The sequence below is a fragment of the Maylandia zebra genome, linkage group LG10 (genome assembly GCF_041146795.1).
Source record: "Maylandia zebra isolate NMK-2024a linkage group LG10, Mzebra_GT3a, whole genome shotgun sequence".
In the NCBI taxonomy this organism is placed as follows: domain Eukaryota; kingdom Metazoa; phylum Chordata; class Actinopteri; order Cichliformes; family Cichlidae; genus Maylandia; species Maylandia zebra.
Window position 1 is genome coordinate 27905618 of NC_135176.1, and position 22739 is coordinate 27928356.

The window sequence follows — 22739 nt, forward strand, 5'->3', positions numbered from 1 at the left end:
TGTCTTCTTTCTTCTGTCACTTTCTCTCTGGTGTATTTCCTTTGCTGATTCCTCCTTTTTTGTGCTTACTGCCTTTTGTCTTTTTGTTTCCTTCTTTCCTTTCTGACTTCCTCCCTTGAGTGGCCAACAGATCTACAACAAGAACATGATCGTGGACACCTTCCTGGGTCAGGTGATCTTGTTCAGCGACCCCAACGAGCGCCAGGAGCAGCACACGCTTCACCTGCGCGACAAAGGCAGCCGCCAGGACAACGACCTCCCGGGCACGCTCACTGTGCGCCTCATCACGTCCACCACGCTCACCAACATCTGAAGCGGCAGTTTATACGATTGCAATGATCGAAGCTCAAGGTGGCGTACGAACCGTGCCCGCCGTTCACCTTCGCCGTTCATCTTTTAACCGTCGCGGGAGCTCACTGTGTCTTTTTTTTCCTGCCGCTTGCGTGCTCTGTGTGTCTCTGTTTTCCTTTGCTTCCTTTAGCTTCACAGGGTTTTATTTTTGAAGGCCTGCATCTGTATATCCTGATGGAAGCTGTACAGGGGGTTGTACAGACTATTTTTAAATACATTCCTGTCAAAATTGTTCATCAGTCACAAATTTGTTCTTAAAGTAGCAGAAATCTCTATCAGAGCAACAGTTTAAGAAACTGATGAAGTTTTATCAGATTTTTTTGCTGTTCTGACCCTTAATTACAGACTTGTTTTTATTTCTTCTTATACTCACACACACACACATATACATGAATATAATACATATGCAGACATCTCTGCACTCTCCATGCATGTGCCACTGTTTCCAAGGGCTATGCATTGCCTTAAGGCTGAGTTTGTCTCACCTCTTTGAGGAGACGAGGGGAGGTGGGTTATGTTGAATACTATTTATCTTAGCACAGCCTTGGTTTAGTTTTTTCTTTGTCTCTAAAAGTTTGCATTAAGCCCTGCTTTTTGCCATCGTGTTATCAGCTTCTGTCTCCCAAATGCTCTTTTATGACTGTGAATAATCCTCCCGCCCAGCCAGCCAGCCCAACCACCCAGACACCTCAAGTCTTCAGCAGTTTGCCGGTGCTTTGGAGAGCATGCAGCAGTCTGTCACTTTTTGCGTTGGACTTCAAAGCCAACAGCAGCTCTTCTCTCGACTCAGTGCTTTTTCTGTGTTGTTCTGTGAGCGCACCCGCGTGTGTGAAGTCTTGCCTCCCGGTTTCCATCACTAGCATCATTCGAGAATGCTTTCCGTCGCCGGCTGCTATGGACGATCTCTAAACTGCATGGCTTTTAAAAAGAAAACGAAAAAACCCCGAAACTCTCTGCCTGTGCTGCACATCTCTCTAGTCGTAGCTTAGCAGCCGGTGCTTCCGATAGTGCTACCCCCTTCCTCCTCCCCATGCAAACATCTTTCCTGTCCAGTGGAGTGCAAAGATTCACCCTGACATAAATCAAGTGCTTTATGGGACCAAAGAGGAGCCAGGCCCCCTTTTCAAACCGGCCTAGCCTGGCCCGGCCCGGCCCAAGCCTAGCGACAAACCGCCACCCCCTGTGCCACATCATCTCTTAACGGCAACACCACTGCCTGACGCTTCCTCTGACTTGAGTCTGTCGGCCCGGGCCAAAGACTCACGCCACGTGATCCCGAAAGACAGCAGCTCTGCAAGCGTGAGTGTGTGAGACTGTGTGTGTGTGTGTGTGTTTGAGTGAATGTCATGTTATACCTGAAAGAAAAAGATCACAAAGGAAAGGTGTGAACCGAATAGTAAAAGGGACCTTTTTTGAAGGGAAAAAACACACCTTGCACTTTATTTCTTTAGCTTTGAGGGGTAAAAAGAAAAACCCTCGGAGACTACGGAGAGAGAAAGGAGTGCTTTAGCAGAGGAGACGTCCTGCCAAACAACCTGTGCCATCGCCTTGTTCCTGGCTTTGCCTCCACAGCAGGAAAACAACTCGGACGAACTGTTGAATTCAGATGGTTTTGAATATTGAACCAACACTGGTACAGTTTAATCTTTTCTCTGATGACATTTCTCGCGTAGATCATGTGGCCATCCGATCCGACCTTTTACCATCCAGTCGGCTTCTTGTGACAGAAAATAACAGCCTGTGTTTTTTGTTTCTCTTCAAAAGTGCAATCCAAGTTTTATAAACTTTTGGTTATTATGTTTTTCCCCTTAAAATTTGAAAAATGTAACTTATGGTTATTTTTAAGACCTTTCCTTTGAATGTAAACCATTAGTGGACTAATCTCTCAGACAAAATATCAAGCCCCACCCCCTTTTTTTTCAGTGCCCTTTTCCATGACTTGAACTGTCACTCATGGCATTTAAGTGGTCACACATGTTTGTGTACAGCATCTTTATAAATGTGTCTTGCATGGGTTATTTTTCCAAGATATCCACAGCCTTGTATTGTACTGTTCAATTGTTACTCTATATATTTATTCTTTCTATCTCAGAAGTCTTGGAAATGCTAGTTTTGAGCAGTGAGCATGTCTACACTTAAATGCACCTCATGTCAGTCTGATCATGTCAGTCTGTTTGAAGCAGTTGTGTCTTGTACTACAGTGATGCATTCATAATGCCTCTAGCATCTGTGAACATTAGCAGCAGTTGTCAACAACTATTTAGGTGCTATTTATCTTCTTCTTTGTGGTCTTTTTGTTGGTTTCACTCAGAGAGAAAGTGAACGTCATGTAACATGAGACTGAATCTGAAGCGTGTTAACAGTGCAAACAGCCAGTGTTGGAGACTGTAAGTGCAGAGCAGTGTGAGATTAGACAGCCTGCCGGTTTTTATTTGCAGAGTATTTCCTCTTTATTCTGCCAATCAGTTCCATGCACTTCTCTGAAAACAGGCAAGCTCTGCAACATAAAATTGATCCTGAAGTTGGAACCTGTGACTATGGGAAGAGCAGAGGTTACTCCAGCTTTCACCACTTTATGTTTGGCTCCTGAACTTGTTTAAATAAAGGCAGGCTCTTCAGTGGTATCGATGCAGAGTTCCCTCCTAACCAACACCTACTGTGAAAAAGAGGTGTTTGGGTAAACAAAGAAGGCTTTCCCCCTCCCTCACACAGAGTGGCCTACTGCAAGGCAGTGAAGTCCCAGCTGTGGTTAATTTAGTTTGGTTAAAATGAGTTTCTCTTTGTCCAAAACAGTGTAAAGATCATTTTTGTCTATGTGCTAAAAAAAATCAGACAGCTCAGATAAATGAATTTATTGCGGAAGATTATCAGTGCCAAATGTGTGCACGGGTGTTGTGATACAGAGCTTTTATTTTTCCTGAAAAAGAAGTATCTTTTGATCTTTTGGGTATTTTCTGAATCCTTAAAGTATTTTCTAACCACCAAATATTGTTTTTCCCACACGATAAAAATTTTCAACCTTTAAGTTGCAGATGTAAATTAGAAAAAAAGCATTAAGGCAAAAACTGCATTTCATATATCGGCCACTTGGGGCTCCAAAACGAGTCATTGTGCTCTGTTAAAAATGCCCAGGTTTACAGAGTTAAAAAAGAAAGTGTGTATAGTCCAGAACACGATTTCTGTCTTCATATCGAATGAATGCGAGGTGAATGTTCAACTCACCTGTTTGGATTTGGTAATGCTTAAAATTTAGGGATGTGGTCGCTTTGTTTGCAGACAACAGCTGTAGTCAGCAGCTGTCTGACTTCACCGCCACCAAACTAAATCACTCGACCTTGTTTTTGCTCTTGGTGCCTTTTGATGCATTTTAATGGGTTATCCAAAAGCTCCCCTCCATCGTCTTTTCTAAATTCTGGCTCCAATAAAATACCATAGTCGTGGCCAAAACTCTGATGTGAAGGCTTCAAAAATGCTGAATCTACAAACTAAACCGTGTCCATTTCCATCTTTATATACAGACTATGTAAATGACCTGCATCCTTCTTAAATAAATGCAAAATTAACCAGACTTCATAAGAAACTATGCTGATGCTGAGTAACAAAATTGGCAAGGCTTCACGAAAGAAAATAGCTTGAAAGTAATTTTTTATTGTTCTTTTACTGTGCAGGAGACTAAAAATCTTTTGTTGAAATGGTTCGAGATGTGAGGATTCTGGAAATGCTTTTGCAACCTCAAATGTCAGTGTTCTGGGTCTTAAATTTTTTGCTTGGGATTTATTTTTCAGAAAACACAGCCTCTTCTCTATGAGTGAAATGTAGTTGTCAGATATGAAAGATATAAGATACAAAGATATAAGCTGGAATCAGACAAATACCCTCTTCCTGGTAAACATGTTGCTGTGACGGGCTGTAGTTTTGGTGTTTTAACCAATGAGGTTGCTTACAGACAAATCACATGGGACTCAATTAGCCCATATGGTCCCCCTCCCCCTCTCCAATCATCAGTCTGTTTACTGCAGGTTACACGAAATGCATTGCTTGTTGCCCAGCAGTGTTCCTTATCTATGATTCCTATTTCTTTGGCATTTCTTGCACAAATGTGTATGTTAAATGGGAAATGGATGACTGTGGATGTGTTTGGAAGACAAGAAATGACCAAACCAGATTCTCTCCTACTCTTATGTCTAATTCCTAAAAATGCCTGAGCTCCTCAGCGTGTCTGTAGATTCCTGGCACTTTTCAGAGGAAGTTCATTCCTACCACTTGTATACATAGGCGAGGGTAGAAACACAAATCGATCAGTAAATGAATACCCTCAGGTCTGTCTTTACTGCGACAGACTGCTCTGCTTTTCTCCAACTTGTGAATAGGACCACAAGATACTTAAGCTCCACCACTTCCTGGAGTAGTACTCTGCCCTTTTCCATCATGGCCTGAGACTGGGGGATGCTAATTTTCACCCTGTCTGTTAGCATTCATGAATGGCGTGAGTGGCAGTCAGTCTCTGTTAACCCTGCGATGGACCTGCCATCTGTCCAGAGTGTGCCTCGCTTCTCACCTAGTGAGAGCTGGGATTCGGATAATCAGTTAGGAAAAATGGATGGATAGATATGGCCCTTATTTTTTTGTTGTTGAGTATAACAGCAGATAAGTGAAGGGAGATTATTTTTCATCAACTCTGACAGGGACTGAACAGGACATTATTTTTATTCAGAAGTACAAGCTTCCCATCAGCCAACCTGGATTTTATTTCCCTCTGAGTGTCCCTTCAGGTGATGCCAGTTCTGTACTATGAGGTTTCCAATCAATGGTTCGCAGCTCCGGCTGTTTCTTTATTCATACAGAAGTGACGCAGAAATATAACGGCTAACACTGAAGTTGACAGCTGCGACACATGTGAGTATTTAGGCACTAGATTTAGCAATCATAAGAGTACGGAGTCCGAGCCCCAACTCATGTGCCAAAAAAAAAGTGTTTTATTTTGAAGAGATGCATTGTGGGTGATGGAGTGTTTGAGTTGGACAAATGCTTTTGTTCCTCACTACATGCTCAGTTTTGTTTCTGCCTTTTGTCACCGTGTCAATCATTGTAATTGTTGCACATTGTAATCCTTTTGCCAAAAGTGTTTAATGGCTTTCACTGTTAACCACCACACAGACACACGCACACACAAACACAAGCACACACTTACACAGACCAGGCTTTGTTGGAGTGTCTGGACCTTTTTTTTGACAGTTGCTGTAAAGCGTATCAGTCTTCTGTGTAGATTTTCTGCATGGCCACGCCAAAGCAGGTTTGAAGAAACTGTTTGAATGAAGCCGAATTAGTCACAGCGGCGGCGACTTTTGTACGAATCCAAAAATGCCAGTGCATGTAGCAAAAACACTTCAGATCTGCTCGCGCCACCACGAATCACAGAGTGTTCATTTTCAGTTCTCAGAGTGCCGTAAAAACCCACTTGCTACTTTGATAAACATACTGTGTGAAGTAAAAGGCTTGTGTTGCACACTTGCATGCATGGAAACAGTAACCAGTTTTCTAATATTTTGTATTTAGTATCCAGCAGTATACAGTATGTATATAAAAGTAGCAGGAACTTGACTTATTAGTTTTTATCATGAGATCCATCTTTCTGGTGGATGCTTATATCCTAGACACTCATTTCAAGTGAATGCACTTTGTGTTCACAACCTCTAGTGATCAGCTAGAATGTGTAAAGGAATCCGATTGTTTCCCTTATTCCTTCTCCCATAATGCCTTGTGTGAGTTACAGTTAGATCCATAAGTATTCGGATCTTGTTTCTTTACTTCTGTACACCACCAAAGTGGATTTAAAATCAAGCAAACAAGGTGTGATTGAAGTGCAGACTTTAAGCTTTAGTTCAAGAGTTTTAACAACAGAATTGCATTATTTCAGAAACTTTTCTTACTCTTGGGGTTTGCTTTGAGCCATTATCCATTCGTGCAGAGACTATATCATCCTGCTACTTCTATCAGCAGTCCCATCATCAATAAACTACAGGGCCTCGATTCTTCTGGAAGTCAGACATGCCCACTGCACAGTAGTTTTACCAACACGTTTAGGATTAAAAAATATGAATGTAGCTTCTGTGATGTGATGATCACCCACTGGTTTCTGAAGTCATGTTTTGATAGGTTAAAAAAAAAGAAGTAGTGACAAAAAAATGTGGGTCTGATTGAATCCTAAATTTGGAGGTTCTTAGGATGTTTTATCTGCTTGATTTGTCATGAAAAACCACAGAACAGCTCATCAATCAACTGTTCTATTACTTTTGAGCCTCTGAAATGAGGAACTATGTATAAAAATGTCCTGAACAGTTAATACAGCCCTTTTAGTAAAGTCTGTACTTTAGTCACATCTTGATTATTTGATGTAGAAATTCACTGAGGTGGTGTAGAGAAACAAAATTACAAAATCTGTGTCATTGTCCAAGTGCCAGTCACCTGCCTCTAATAGGGGCATAAGAAACTTATGACATAGATTGATTGGGGACTTCAAGCAGTTTGCAGGTGTTTTGTGAAATTGAAAGGACTACACAATGATCAAGCACACCTTTCATACATGCAGAAAGGGAACAATCCAGAGATAAAGAAGGTTTAGGAGAGCATAGATGCAAGGCGGAGAGAGGGAAAATGAAGATGAGAGGTCAGGACTGCTGATGGTTCAGCACAAAAGAGCCTGAGTGAGCCTCGTCTCTTAAGTCATCCTTCTCTTCTTCTCTGGTATGAATAAGCAGTTAAGGCTCCCAAATCTTTAAGAAGAGCGAAGACACCTGCAGTCATGATGCACACAAGGTTCAATGGAAGTAGGAATCAAGTGAAAACATGTTGGATTTAGAGTGCTTATCATTTCTAGACAGAACGACTGCTTGCGTGCTGATCTTACAGCCTCGTCAGCTTGCTGCATGAGTCTAAATTGGAGTCGAGAAGCGGCTGCACCAGATATCACGTTCATCCTAACGACAGCATCATGTAGGCCGTACCGAATTTGACACTCTGACATTTTTAATCTGAGCTCGAAGTCTTGTCCACTCAAGGAATGAGCTTGTGATTCTTGTATTTTTCTGCTGTTTATTAACTGGAGACTGGAATACCTACTGCATGGTGACTCTTCTAGAAAATGCTATGGTCTTTATAACAAGTATCTTTTATCAGTATTTTATAACCTTGTTAATTTTATATATCCACTCCCAACTACCGTGTTTACTGATAGCTAGGTATCAGAGAGCCGTGCTGTATGTTCTGTACTGTGTGCTTGTCTGTGTCTTCTTTTTCAGCGTGAGCTTTACTTTTTGTTCTGTTTTTTTTAACACTTGTTCGTTTTAATTTGGTTCTCGGTTACACTGTGGTTATTTTATAGCTAAGATCTGAAATTATTATTTTTTCTTTTGTATTTAATGTCAACTTGTGGCATGACTTTGAAATAAAACGGGAAAACTTATTCTGGGTCTGTCATAATTTTTGCAATTTTTGCAAATTTAACTCAAAGGTGAGTACTTCTTCTTTTTTCTTTTTTGTTTACAGCATTTAAAAATTCAGTTTAGTACAACAAATAGACACGGGCAGTGTTGGGGAGTAACGGAATACATGTACCGGCGTTACGTATTTACACTTACCATTTAAAAAGGTGGTATTCAGAATACAGTTACGTTGTTGAAACTGATAGATTATACAGCGGTCTTTTCCTGTTTCATATGGTAGGCTATGCCCTGTCTATTTTTGGTAATTTCACGCTGGTCTAAACCCAAACGAAACACGCATTTAGAGGCTAATAATGCCTGTGTCTCAATCTCGCAGCCCATGTCACCCCTACTTCACGCATAATGACGTGAAGAAATATTTTTTTTAAATGATTATTCAACAAATGACCTACTAGAAAGGGGAGACGGAAGAATGTAAATATAATAATAACCACTGCAGCCAAAAAGAGTGCCTGACGAGCCCAGTTGTAAGTAAGACTCGACTGTACACTGTGTTCGTGTTTTCCTCCGAAACAATAAGCAGCCTTTGTCTCTCGCTAGCAAAGTTGACCCAGACAAAGTAAAGCTAGTTTTCGGCTACAAACCCAACACCGAATCGTATTAGCCAGAGGTCCCTTTACCACAGCAATAGTGCATTCATGTAGTTGTAAAAAGCATGATAAAATATTAAGCAATCCAAAGTATTCACAATATGTTACTCTCATTGAGTAACGTAACGGAATACAATTGTAATTTTGTAAATTTTATAGATTTTCCGAATGATAAAGACCTCCATCACATTACACCAATTTAATTAGAAAAAAGAGGCAGATAGGAAGCCACTATAAAAACAAAACCTGCTCTGGAGAATAAAATACGAAAAAGATTACAGCCTTAAGTAAAGAAAATCTGTTGTAAAGAACGTGTGAATGCATGGGGGGATCGATGCTTGCACAAACAGAGCTGCCTTTTCATGAAAAAAGAGCAATGTCTATACTAAAAAGACCAAACTAAAGCATCGATCCTGTTCCTCTAATATCGATCCAACACAATACTGACACTGATATCTACACTACTGATACAGTGGATTATTCAGTCCTTTGAACACTGAGTCATAGTTTCTTAGTTTAGGGTCCTTTCAGACACTCTGTATCAGCTGTTGATGATTCCTGAAATCATCACACAGCAGAAGTTTTGCTGAAATATATTTAAACTATTAAAATAAATCTAAATAAACGGTGAAGTTGTGACACATGATCATTTAAGGAGGTCTCTCTGCTAAGAAACACAAAAGTGGCCTGATATCAGCTCGGCGCACTCTGACACACTCAGGCAAACGGGGAAGAAGACAAGAAAACTTGGACCTATGTTATGAATAATTAATAACAAAATCTGTGAATAATCAATTGAACTTCACTGTGTTATATAAAAGTATAGGCTGAGCTCTCACCCGGTGCCTGATTTTTGTTCTCCATGACAGAAATTAAAAACTGAGTTTTCAGAACAGGAAATTTAAAAAGCCAGATATTTTCAGATTAAAATATGATGGAATCCCTTCATACAGTTACGTGTAACAATGTTACTCTATGTATCAGGGATGTCAAATTCATGTTACATCGTGGGCCACATACGGCCCACTTTGACCTTAAGGTGGGCGGACTAGTGAAACTCCACTTTATGCCAGTGTGCAGAAATTTAACTAAACATTTAATCCTTGAAATATCTTAATATGAGTGAATTAAGTACAATTTCAACAGTGTGCCTCTGCTACATGATGTGTAAAATGCCCACACTGGCCTGTATTTATAATCTTTTTTTTTCTTTTTTTCCTATGGTAGAAATTACCTATTTAGCATTTTCTGTCATTTAATTGTTTATCCATCATGTACCTGTTTGGTGATGAAAATTCTGTAAATCTTAAGAAAATACAGTTCAAAGTGCAAAATCCATGTACTTCATATTTTCCAAAGCCTTCCAGTGGGCCAGATCGGAGTTTTTGCTGAGCTGATTCTGGCCCTGGACTTTGTTTGACACCCCTGCCATATATAATATATTTATTAAGAGCTGAATTAAAGCAGTGTTATTTGCATGCATGCATCTGTCATGGAGCACTGAGATTCATTACAAACCTGAAAGACCTCACCCACCACTGTGTGTTGCACCCTCGGGTTAGATGAATGGGTCTAAACAGTATACAAAGGGACACAGGGGAGGTTCTGATCATAAACAAGACACAAAAAGGCAGATAATCTACACAATTTAAAACCTGCGCATCAGACGATCTGCATTCCCTTTAAAATTCATTCCAGAACCAGAACTTGGAAATCATGACCTGGTTCACCTCCCTCTTCACCTCCTTCCCCCAGCTGATCCCTGTACAGTATGTGCCACCAACAGGCTCCACCCTCCCAGCTAATCAGGATCAGCAGCCATGAATGAGACGCAGCAAGAGAGTCTCGAGAGCCCTGTTACTGTCCCAGACATCAGACTGTGAGAGGGCTGCAAGCCACCTGCAGGAGGCTGCGACCACAACGCAACCAGAAGAGCAGAAGTCTGTTGGAAAGATCTAAGAAAACGACAGGAGCAGAGAAAACTACTTAATTCTCCAGTTTCTTCTCCAGCCCTTCTTCAGCCATCCTGTTAACTTTGGGCAGAAGACAACAGAGGATAGAAGAGAAGAATAGTGGATCTTATGAATTGTGCTGAGAGGTAAGTGGGGCAGACGAACATGGGTCGAGGCCTGAGGGCTTATTAGGCCAGAGGGCCGCTGCTCTGCTATAGCTTTAGACCAAAGCCTCTTATTGCTCACTTTGTCCTGTGCCAGCACTTAAAGCAGCCATTGTGTTTCCCTCAAAATAAATAGATCTGGCTGCACTGTGTATTTATTCCATGAAGTCTGGATGGTTTCTTCTAAATTAGATTAGAGATCACTTCTTGTCACATAGGAACGTTTTTAAGTGTCTCTTTGAGAGCAAAAACCAATGAAAGCGGCACAGAGGAACATCATTCATGCATTACAGCAGGTTAGAGAGGAGCAGTGAATACAAACGTCAAACGCTGAGAGCTTTTCAAACTCAATTATGGCAGCAGGAGGTTCTCCCATTGAAGAAGCTGAAACTAGAGAATGGCATTTTTAATTTGATAATCCCCAAACTTATTAATTGATTGTTTCAGCTCTTTACTCAAGGTGCTCCTTTTCTAGCACATTTTGGATGGTTTTCAACCACAAGTGTAGATATTCTGAATTGGGGGGGATTTAACAGCTGTTTCAGAGCTCAATAATTTAATTTTTATGCAAAATCAAGATGGGATACGTGAGGAAAACACCAAGAAGTTGCAAAGTTGAACCAGCGAGTCTGCCTGTGATCCAAGAGAGCAAACATATCTAACACTATTATATGAAAAAAAATAATTTTTTATTAGCAAACCAAAGGGTTGGGCCTTTACAACTTCATTGTAAAGAGTTTAAATAGCTTTAGATTTAGGTCAGTTTAAATATGAAGTTAGAAGACCAGCGGCAGACGGGTGACCTCTCTAGGGTGAACCGTACCTGTCACCCTGTGACCCAACGGTGGGTTGGATTGGGCCATGCTTGAATGCATTACCACATAAATCATTTGTGCACACATACAACACACATGAGCCTTCTCAGAGATTGCAGTCTTTAGAGAACTATATGATTGCGGTTTGTCAAATTGGCACCAATGTACACAGTTTAATCAATTTTATTGGCTCACCATATGTTTGACATATAAAAGGTAGATCCTAGAAGTAGGGAAACAGCTGAGTAAAAAGTACCTTTAGATGTTGCTGACGTGCCCCGTTTGAGTATTTTTATTGACTTTTGAGGTTCTCCTATGTTGTGTTTTGCAGACACTGAAGCACTTGACCTCATGGAAATGAGTCTCCTGAACTCTCTTGATCAATGATGAACGTTGCGCGCCCCTGTGCGCCGGAGCCTGTGAATCCCTGCCATGTGAGTCACAGCGGACGCATGTGCTGTGCAAACACTTGTTCGAATAGCATTAGAGGCCACACACACAGATTAGCAGCCGGGGACTTAAAGATTTCTCTCAGCCGTTACATGAAAATCTCAGACCAGAGTGACTCTGGGTCTCGTAAGAAGAAGAGGTTGAAGAAATAGTTGTTAGGCAGAAAAACAGCAGGAAAGTTAATATGTTATGTGCAATTTCTATTAGTAAACTTTTTTAGATTTTGGCAAGTGAAAAAAAAGAGAAAAAATTGCCCAGTGACAGCTGATTATAAGACTAAGACACAAACAACACCTGGCAGGTGCTTAATTATTCAATCAAGATCTGTCAGCCTTTTGTGGCCTATCAGCCGGTTTGTAGCCTCATTAACTACGACGCTAATGTTGGTTTTCTATTCAGTGCCCTGATTTCATGCAGATTAGAATATCTCAACATTGGCATTGAATTTTTAAGCGTTTTCCTCTGAAGCCACAAACATGAGCTTCGTGTTTTTAGTTTTAGTTAAATATCCTAGCATCTATCAGCAAGGCTGTGGGAAGGTGGGATGCCGCAGTACTCCCTATCACAAAAGGCAGACATCACAGGACGGTCAAACGCTCCCAAATATAGACAACAAAACTTATAAACAAAAAAACCCACATCTTTATTGGGGCAAGAGTCCAAAACTCCAGACTGCAGATGAGGGGAAAACTCACCGGCAGATAAAAAGCTCAGACAGTCAGTGTTACAGAATAAGAACACAAGCAGTTTGAGGGTTTAATTATACAAAAGGGAAGATGGGAAACATCAGGGGAACACAGCTGAAGGTAATCATGGAAGAGAAGTCGAGGGACTATCAAAAAGAAAAGTCAAGAACAAACTCGGCAGAAAATGTATAATAATAAACAAAAGAACAGATAAGAGCGTTTACATTTTTTTATACACTATTGCTGATGTCATTTATTTAAGAAGAAGTGATTTTGTTTTTCACCAGCATCATGGTGAAATGATGTTATCCAGTAGTAACCAGTAGTTAAAAATGGTGCATTTTTTAAAATGAGCGATCAGCGGAGATCTATCACAACCCATAAGAGTAATACAAAAACATGATTTTTTATTTTTTTAGCACATTAAACTCTTAGAATTGTCACACGATGCATGATGGACACACCTTTCCCCAATGATTGTTATACGCTATGCAACTTCGGCTTTTGATCTGGTAAAATATATCAACAATGAGGGTTGTTATGTTTTGTTTTGTTTGTTTCTTAAGAGGCTGTAGTTTCAAGACTGGCCTACTTTTTCATGGTTTCATGATCAATTTTCTCACCTGTTTATGAGCCTAATGTTTGCAGGTTGAACAGTTTGCAGACAAAGTTAGGGAAGGACTGCTGAGATGGTTTGGACATGTACAGAGTTGGGAGAGTGGATATGTCGGTCAAAGGATGGATTTATGGATGTAGTGAAGGAGCACATGCAGAGGGTTTGTGTGAGGCAGGGGTGAGGTGGAGGCAGATGATCTGCTGTGGTGACCCCAACAGGGAGCAAATGAAAGAAGAAGAATTTAATGATACGGATTTAAGTGGTGTTGTAAAATTTCTTGTACTCTTGTGAACAAAATCTGTTGAACTACTAAAGTATTTCATATACCTGGCTGACCTCTAAGCTCCACAGCACTTTTATCTTCTCTTTTATTTCTCCCTATAAATGATTTAGGTTCTACTTTAGTAACTTTTTGTACTTATTTTTTCCCTCCTATTTTCAGTGTTACCCCAATATATCAGTATTATGTCTCGCTCATAAATATGTTCAGGTTCTGGTGAATTGAGACAACTTTTGCGCTGTTTCTGCACAGAAATTCAAAGTCAGGCAGTTTCCTTACATGATGTTGCTTATCCTTTGCTGCTATCAGAATAAATGGGGATTACCTCCAACAGATCACATTGTGTCACAGCATCCTCTTCATAAGCAGCTCAATGCAAAAGCATGTCAGTTACATAGGTTACTGTGATAATGGTTTGGATCCTTTATTATATTATTATTACTTTTTTATTAAACAAGGCAGTGTTATTAAGCAGGCAAAAAATATTGAATTATAAATTGCTTTTTACACCCAGGAATTGCAAAGTACATTTAAACAAAGCAGCATTTTAAAAAGAAAACAGGACATAAAAGTTCACAAAATTTGACGTACAAGTCTTTTGGAGTAAAGTTACAATAGAACACAGAAAATAAAATTGGTGGTTAATATTTGTGCAAGAGTTGAAAACCTGAAAAGTAAATGTCATAAAAGCAGGACTGCTGCAAACACTTGATTAAATTGTCAGAGTAAACAGGGATGTCTTTCGCTGCCTTTTCACAGATCAACCTCAGAGGTTTTAGAAACGTAAGCGGAAAACTAAACTAAAAACTAAAACTGAGTGAGGAAAATATTTTAGCGAACTGGAATATTAGTAAAAACATAAACAGTGTGTGTACTTACAAAATTTAAATAACATAAAAATACACAAGAAATTTATTTGGTTTCTTTATTTTTTTTGTCAACATATGTCAACAGAAATCAGCCTGATAATGCTTTTAGTGTATAAGTAGCTTTAAATTTTGTATAACTTCAGGTATTTCACAGGAAAGGAAACAAATTAATCTGGGAGTAATTTAAGTACTCTTTCATTTTGAGGTAATTTTGCAGTAAAACAAACAATTTCTTCATCTTACATTGTAAATACACTGCATTTTTCAGGACAGTTGAATAATAGAACATCCGTCACGCACAATAACATAATGAATACTAAATAAAGATGTAAAAAAAAAAAAAGGGGAAATAGTGTTTGTTCTTCTGCAAAAATAACATGAAATTGCATGTGCATTACTTAAAACAACTTGCACAGTACTTACATTTACATAACAGTCTAGTAAGTTCCTTTTTCCTGTAAAAACTTCACTAAGGACCCCTTTATTCTAGTTTGCCTACTTTTCAGGAGCTATAATCACATGTAACTTCAAATAAAATGCATTGAAATTCGTCTGATTACAGTGGGATTACGCCCTTAGTTGCTGGCTGTATTATAAAGTGAGACTAATTTTTACAATGGAAGAGTCACCTTCTCCATGACATTACATCATAGTTTTCCCAAATGTACCTTTGCATTACTTACTGTACCTTATTTATTTTCTTTTTATTGTTTAATTGTATTTATATCTTTACTAAGTCCCGTTCCTGTTTTTTATTACATTTTTTCTCTTTCACTCTTAAAAAAGAGATAAAAGGTGTTTGAATAAATACTTATAATTAAAATAAAATTTAAATAAAAACTACTGGAAAAATGTGAGGCCACGATGACTCCAGTCCACATTGTAAAGTCAGGTGGAGAGCTAAGTGTATGTGTTTGGGACAGTTGCCAGATTGGCACCCTGTGGTTCTGGATTAGAAGCTCTGTCTTGGTCTAAGCTGAACATATTGTGACTGGTAATTACTTGTATATCAACTCTATTGCCCTTCAGTAGCTTCACTTCACCACATGAAGCTTATTTTTTATGTGCATATAATCAGACTTTAATACAGTTTTCTTTGCAGTCTAAATAAATGTTAATAGATTTATTAGTGCTCCAATGGGTATTTAGTAGATTTAGCCCCTCCCCCGTGACATGGTTTATCTTCATCACTCATATCCTCTGGGTCATTGTGTTTCTTCTCTGGCCACACAGGCTATTTATATTACTAACGTGTTTGTTTCTCCTCAGAATGAATTAGCAGAGAAGCAGTCATCTTAGTTTTATTTCTCCATTCGCCCACCTCATTCATCCTGCCTTTATTAATTCAAACCAATCTATTTGTTTTCTAACAGCTCCAAACCTCGCCTTGTTTAATTACCTTGTGTCACTCATACTCTAGTAGTTTTTCTGTGTGTGCTATAGTCAGTACAAAATACAAACCTTTAAAGACTAACAATTCCTCTTCTATAGTTCCTTAAACAAAAAGGCCACTATAAACACGTATCCCACTATATGTAACAGCCACATCACCTTTAATATAAATGAGTACAAAAACAGTAAGACAGCCTCATGTGGAAGGAAAATCATAGCTGCAACAACTACCGGTATGCCTCGTACTTAAGCGATGGGATTAGCCCCAGGAATCCCAGTAAGCCTTTAAAAGCCCCTATCAGACCCTTTAAACTCTGCACCCGCCCCCTGTTTCCTTCACTGGTTGAACCACAGGACTGTGTGTCTCGGCTCTGAAAGGACTGATGGTGATCAGACTTTTTGTTCACCTCCTCATATTAGATCTCAGACCTCTTACGGCTCCTAAAACCCATCACGAACTATAGCACGTCTCTGATCTAGTTTATTTAAGTGTGCAATACGAAATGTGTCTGGTGTACACAGTCTCTGCAACTTTTGTAGTGATTTTATGGCACACAGCTCTACCACAAATGCAGTCCATTGCCCTTTGAGATCAGTGGAGCTTTTTGAAGCTATAGACTGACATGTTTTCATTAGGAATGGGTGGAGGCTCAAACAAAGCTAAAACAGAGTCTACAATTCAACATGAATCTAAAAGAATGATAATAATGATAATACTGCTCTGTATTGGTGGGAGTTAGCCAAAAATGTTCACCATAACAGCTTTGTAGGTGATAGGAAGCTGTTTGTGTCAGGACAGCTTAGATTTGCTCCTAAATGCTCCAAATATAAATGAACGCAGTCATAACTTCAATCTTACGCACCTGTAAAAATACTGTAGATGGTTTGTAATAAATTGGGGTTGATGATGGCAGCACAGGCTGACAACAATATAAACTTAGATATCTTTTGTGTACATTGCTAATGCTGACATACTCTCGTGTTGGCAACTGTTAGTCTTCAAAAATCATCCATGTTTCAGCTCGTTTCAGACTGGGGGAAGCAGCAAATCAAAGGAAAGCTGGCTTAAAATGAGAGGAAGTGCCTATTTTGAGTAGAGTTAATAGTATAGAGGTGGAAAAAAGCATAATATATCATAATGAATTAAAAGTAGACGTTGTTTTTTCTTGGTCTCAACCCCACGTGGCAAAGAACATGAAAAACTTGTGTATCCTGTTTTTTTCCCCCCTCATCTGTTCTCTCATCTCGTTATCCAAAAAAACCTGTTGAACAGTCTTTGTTTTGGTGACTTTCCCTCAAACTGTGTGTATAAAAATGTGTAATTCATACATACGAAGTAGATGCAGTCTGTTGTCTCAAAGTTAATGTGATGTCTGTGACTGGTTTCATTTTAGAGCCCTCATATGGTGACTTCTGATGACCTGGAATCAACACGAGGCTGAACCATGGTCATTCTGCAACAGGTGGGTCCTGTACCAAATGGTTCTGAATGTCTTCCAACCTCTTTGTCCTGTCCGTGTATTAAAAGTAAGTTCTTAAGTTCGTTTCTGTACAAACGTTCTGTGGGAATTATGGATGGACATTAATGTAAAAAGTCAGGTAATATTTTTTCCTTTGCTGATATTTATTATTTTTAAACTTAGGTGGAGTTTCTGTTGGTGTCCATGTTGTAATGGGACCTGGTTAGACATTGACATCAGCAGTTTATTTGTTGTAGCAGAGAGGCACAGATTTTACTTTGAAGGAAATGAGTCTCAGTTTCTGGTTTGCATCATACTTTTTGCAGTTTCCCTACCTCTCTGCGAGTATTTGGAGAGTATTTGCACCCAAGTTGATAACAAAAAATATATTGGAGAACAAAGCAATTACAAGGAACTTTTCAATGCATTACTCACCAAAAGATTTTTAGTAGCGACCAGTGGACCAGTGTTTTTGCCAGTGGAGAAAATTTTTTTTGCATGGATCCATAAGTCAAAAGTTTGGGTTACTATCTCAAAATTTTGAGAAAATAATTTGAAATTTCAAGTTATTTCATATCAGATGCTTTAATTGTCTGAGGTCTAAGTCTTCTTAGATGCTGACTCTACCATAATATTATTTTTTAGAGAAAGGCTAAACAGACTAGTGTTTTTAATTCTTTTTGTTTGTCATTGATTTTATTTTTTGTCTAATCGCAGAGACTCAGGAGAAGTTATTTTTGCTGAGGGTTAGAGTTGAGGTTAGGGTGATCACGCTTCAGTGCATTTGTATTATGATGGTTTCTTTTGATTTTCCACTGAGGTACAGAGCTTTCCCTAATGACTTAAGCCTCTGCCATAACCACAAACTTGATACACAGTATTCTGTGTTTGATTATTTAAGAAGGGAAAATTAAACTCAATTTTGTAAGGGCTCAGAAGTCAGTAGGTGAATATCTGAGCACGGCAGCACTTTTTTACTGTCTGTCTGAAGGATCATTTGGGATTTATTGAAGGAGGGCGGAAGGTTACTGAACTCGTTCATTTTCTTCTTCCATATTATTATTATGAGAGGCCATAATCGTTACATCAACCTTGCCAGTGCCTCTGTTCATAAAAGATCGGCTTAAAATCCAGATTGTGGCTCTACTACTTTAACACAAAAAGCATAGTTTAGGTCTCTTTAGCATCAACTCATGCAAGTAGGTCAGTTTAACCTGACATTTTAGTGTCTTATGGGAATGTTTGTTTGTTATGGTGGGCCAGCCAGCAGGTTTAATGATTTTAAATTAAATTAAAATGTAAAAAGAAACAACCGAAAATCAAATTGTGAGCAAGAATGATTTATTCAGCATGAGCTCCACAGTCCTGACACACTAAATATAGAAAAAGCTGGGCAGTTACCTCATATCAGGCCATCAATAGTTTCCCTTTCAATAACTAGATGCCAGTGCCTTTCTCCCCCGAGAGTCCTGCAGGGCACGACTCAGACACTCCTGCACCGTTTCAATCTCAGCTCAGAGCCACGGCTATGAATCTCATTCGAGTGGGAGACATCTGGATGTTGTTAAATGGAAGCAAAAATAGCATCTTTAAGGTCACAGTCTAGACTGTGGGGATGAACGCTGAGCATCGTGCTGCAGTGTTATGATGAGGTTTATACCAGCTCCCCTTCTGATTTACATCTAAATGACACCTCGTGTTTGTCATTCATTGGCAAAACACAAAATGACCTCTGTGCTGACACGTCTAAGATGATAAATGCACTTTTTTAGGGTCGGCTGTGTTCATCTCCAGGGGGCTTGCTTTTCATAGTATGTCTAATGGCACAGTCAGTGCCATGATTGGTTGACTGTTTTGTAGATTTTTAATACCTCCTGTAGCAACCTGCTCAGTCATGGTTTTTGCTAAGTGTTGGTTCCACCTCAGGAAAATTAAGCCTTATTTGTTGTTACGTAGGGTTACCTAAGTCTCAGTGTTACATCATGGCCTTCCTGGTGGATGTGGTCAAGTTTAAATCCTTTTTTCAGGCTAAATCCTCAAAAATGTAACTAGTTGGCAGCTGAAAAACTGGGTAACTGGGTGTGTGGTGCAACTGATATTTCCTGGTTATCCAACATGTATATTCAAATAGTTGAATGCAGACAAGGAGACCATAACAAATGTCACGTACAGCTAAGGCACATGCAGCTCATCAGGTTTTGCAGCTGTTACGGGGAAAACCTGATGTTTTCTGCTCAAATTTCAAAATAACATCTAGGAATAAAAAGAGTTAAAGTATAAGTATGAGATAAGAAATTATATGATTACAAACAGTTGACATCTTTGGTTACAGATTTTTTTTAACAAGTGCTCTGAACTTCCCCAGGGAGATAAAAAAAAATCATTCAGCTTCAGTTTACTCTGATATTATGATGTTATTCTATTACTTCCTGCAGTCTTTAACTAAAGTTTTGTAATCCAGGGGGACTATGTGTGGCTGGATCTTAAAACGGGCCGGGAGTTTGACGTCCCCGTGGGAGCCGTGGTCAAACTGTGCGACTCTGGACAGATCCAGGTTCTGGATGATGAAGGCCGGGTAAGTTTGCAGAAAAGCAGGAAGGACCTGAAAGCAGTACTCCAAGGTAGACTACATAAACAAGAGAAACTAGAATTTAGGTTTTTCAAATATGAAAACAAGGGAGACTGCGTAGATACTGTGATAAGGACTGAAAGTGGACTGACGCTATATACACACACAGAGCGAGGACTTGATGACAGGATACGACAAAAACCAGAGAACACAAGTAATAAGAACTAAAGGCCAAAAACAGAGGAAAAAAAATCTGAAATTTATAAACTAAGAGCTCTAAACGCACAAGCTTAGATTCTAAATAAATCACGAATAGTTAACAATAGACCTGAATTCAGAGTCCAAAACTCAGACTGTGTTTTGCTGTTGCACACTTGTATTGTATTAGACCATTAAACCTAATCTGCGTCCAATAATTTGTAATGCTTTTCATGATCATGGGTTTTAAATGGTTTGAACTTTTTTGAGTATTTGCTTCATTCTTAGTTCACTTATTACTTTCGTTTTTCTTCATGTGTTCCCTTAGTATTTTGAGCCCTTGTTTCTTAGTTCGAGCTTCTGTTTGTATTAGAGTTTGATCCATCAGTTTCTCGCTTCATGTTCAGTGTTTCTATTTAGTTTGTTTTACTTAGTCTCCCATGCATTGTCTCTAGTTTCTGTCATTTAACTTAATTGTGTTCAGTTGTGTTTAGTTCCCCTCCTGTTTCCACTTACCTCCTTGTGTCATGTGTATTTTTAGCCTCAGTTTGCCTGTGTTCTTTGTTACGTTGTACTGTGTTCTGATCTCTTGTTTCTAGTGTGTTCCCGATATGGTTTCCTTTGGCTTTTGAACTTTGTTTTGTCTTTTTTTTAAGTTTTTTTTGTTTTGTTTTTTGTTTTTCATTCCCCGTCTAAACACCACTGTACCCTCAATCTGTTTATATGACAGGTACCGTAGAGATTTTTTTGTCCTTTTAAAATGACACAAAACTGCCAATTAATTCTTTCCGTCAAAGAAGGATGAGTCAGTGTGACTTCATGTGGCTTTTGAGGCCTTTGTTCCTCTAATCTGCTTCCTCATTCCTCACCAATGCAGGAGCACTGGATTTCCCCTCAAAATGCCACCAACATCAAACCCATGCACCCAACCTCCATACATGGGGTGGAGGACATGATCCGTCTGGGTGACCTCAATGAAGCTGGCATCCTCCGTAACCTGCTAATCCGCTATAATGAATGCGTCATCTACGTAAGTTTCCCTTTGTGGCACCAACGCAGCTGCATTTACGATCGCCTGAGGTGCAATTAGTTTCTGTAACTTCCAGGCCTTTTACTCGCGTGTTCAGCAAAGCAGTAACCACTGGCTTTGGCCCAGTTAAGGTCTTATTCAGGTTAATCTGTTTACTTGTATCTTAAGCGCCCAGCAACAGCAGCATTTACTTGTTGCTATAAATAAAACAGAACGTCCCTTCCTTGCTGTTTGACCGGAGGTTCACCGATAGAAACAGGCATTTGTACTTGTAAAACACCCAATCTTAGAAATGCTAGTAAGTCAAAGTTAAGACCACTAAATAGGAATAATAGAGACATTATTTTTATAATCATCTCATATATTTTGGAGAGCATAAAATTTTGTTTTATACCCTGTCAGTAGTGTTTGATTCACATATTTTGTCCCTGAGTTTTTGATCTATCTCATGTTTAAAACATCGACTTTCGTCTGTCTTTGGGTGTCTGCAGACGTATACAGGCTCAATACTGGTAGCAGTCAACCCTTACCAGCTGCTGCCCATCTATACTCCAGACCAGATCCGCCTCTACACCAATAAGAAGATCGGCGAGATGCCGCCGCACATATTCGCCATCGCAGACAACTGTTACTTCAACATGCAGCGGAACAACAAGGACCAGTGCTGCATCATCAGGTTTGTGCTTGATCATTTCATAAGAACTCAAAGTGATGGACGTGCGCCATTTCTAAACAGGAAAAACTCTGCAGTTAATCTGCAAGCCTCTGTTGGTTAAAAAGGCTGGTCATAGTTAGTATCCTTTGTGTGCTGCTGCTGTTTGAATAGTTTATTTGTAATGAAATCATCATGTTTATTGCATGACTGTGTCACTGTTTTCTTTATGAGGCAGCGGTGAGTCTGGAGCTGGGAAGACTGAGAGCACAAAGCTGATTCTGCAGTTCCTTGCTGCCATCAGCGGGCAGCACTCCTGGATAGAGCAGCAAGTCCTAGAAGCCACGCCTATCCTCGAAGGTAAGCATTAAACTCCAAAAAAGATCACCTTCAGTCCACGAATGGACAGTGAACATGGAAGAAAGTGTCATGGGTCACCTTCATCGTCTGGTTTGTCAATTTCTTCAGCTTTCGGCAATGCCAAGACAATTCGAAATGACAACTCCAGTCGCTTTGGGAAGTACATAGATATCCACTTCAACAAGCGAGGGGCCATTGAAGGAGCCAAAATAGAGCAGTACCTGCTGGAGAAGTCCCGCGTGTGTCGACAGGTGAGAAACCAGATCCAGATTAAATATGTTAAATCTTTCACAACTCCAACCACAATTAGTCAACATTTGTAGACAGATGGATGGTAAGCAATGATCTAGACCTGAGAATGCAGTTTGGGATGGGGCTGAGTGAAGATTGATGGCTGCTCCTGGGTAGAGGTTATCTGACAGCGAGTCTAGCAGTTGTGATCCTGCTTCTAAACCTTAGATAAATACAGTTTAATATTTTTTTACAAAATCAAAAGTCTGACATCAATGACAGACATACAGTCTCAAGTTTATATGATGACTGTTTTTACTACTAAAATAAATGACACATTAGCCAAATAATAAACAAATAGAGAAGATATTGTGCACATATTTGCAATAAATATTGAAGAATTAAATTATTAATTTAACTAAAACTGCAAGACGTTGGATGGTGATTTTGTTTGTTTGGGTTTGTGATTATTTTCAATTTATTTAAATTCAGTTTTATTAATATAGCTCCAAAGCACAGCAACCGTTGCCTAAGTTGTTGTAAGGTAGTAAGATAAAGACCCTACGATAGTA

At 39.4% G+C, this 22739-nt stretch overlaps 2 protein-coding genes across 4 annotated transcripts in view; both read left to right on the forward strand.

The window, feature by feature from the left end:
• capn5b (calpain 5b) overlaps window positions 1-7813 on the forward strand; it is a 59213-nt gene extending 51400 nt beyond the window's left edge. Inside the window, exon 16 of the mRNA XM_076889416.1 lies at window positions 131-7813. Within this exon, the coding sequence (XP_076745531.1) occupies window positions 131-313 (183 nt within the window). The 3' untranslated portion in view covers window positions 314-7813. The remainder of the gene's footprint in view (window positions 1-130) is intronic.
• A 2469-nt stretch (window positions 7814-10282) lies between these two features.
• The window catches only part of myo7ab (myosin VIIAb), a 52466-nt gene continuing 40009 nt past the window's right edge, over window positions 10283-22739 (forward strand). For 2 of the 3 annotated variants that reach the window (XM_004551192.5, XM_004551194.5), the window contains exons 1-8: window positions 10284-10541; window positions 11706-11808; window positions 17062-17130; window positions 19589-19702; window positions 20772-20924; window positions 21416-21600; window positions 21815-21936; window positions 22045-22187. In XM_004551192.5, the coding sequence (XP_004551249.2) occupies window positions 17113-17130; window positions 19589-19702; window positions 20772-20924; window positions 21416-21600; window positions 21815-21936; window positions 22045-22187 (735 nt within the window). In that variant the 5' untranslated portion in view covers window positions 10284-10541; window positions 11706-11808; window positions 17062-17112. Of the gene's footprint in view, window positions 10542-11705; window positions 11809-17061; window positions 17131-19588; window positions 19703-20771; window positions 20925-21415; window positions 21601-21814; window positions 21937-22044; window positions 22188-22739 lie in introns of all 3 variants that reach the window. The other variant, XM_004551193.5, reaches the window with a different exon arrangement.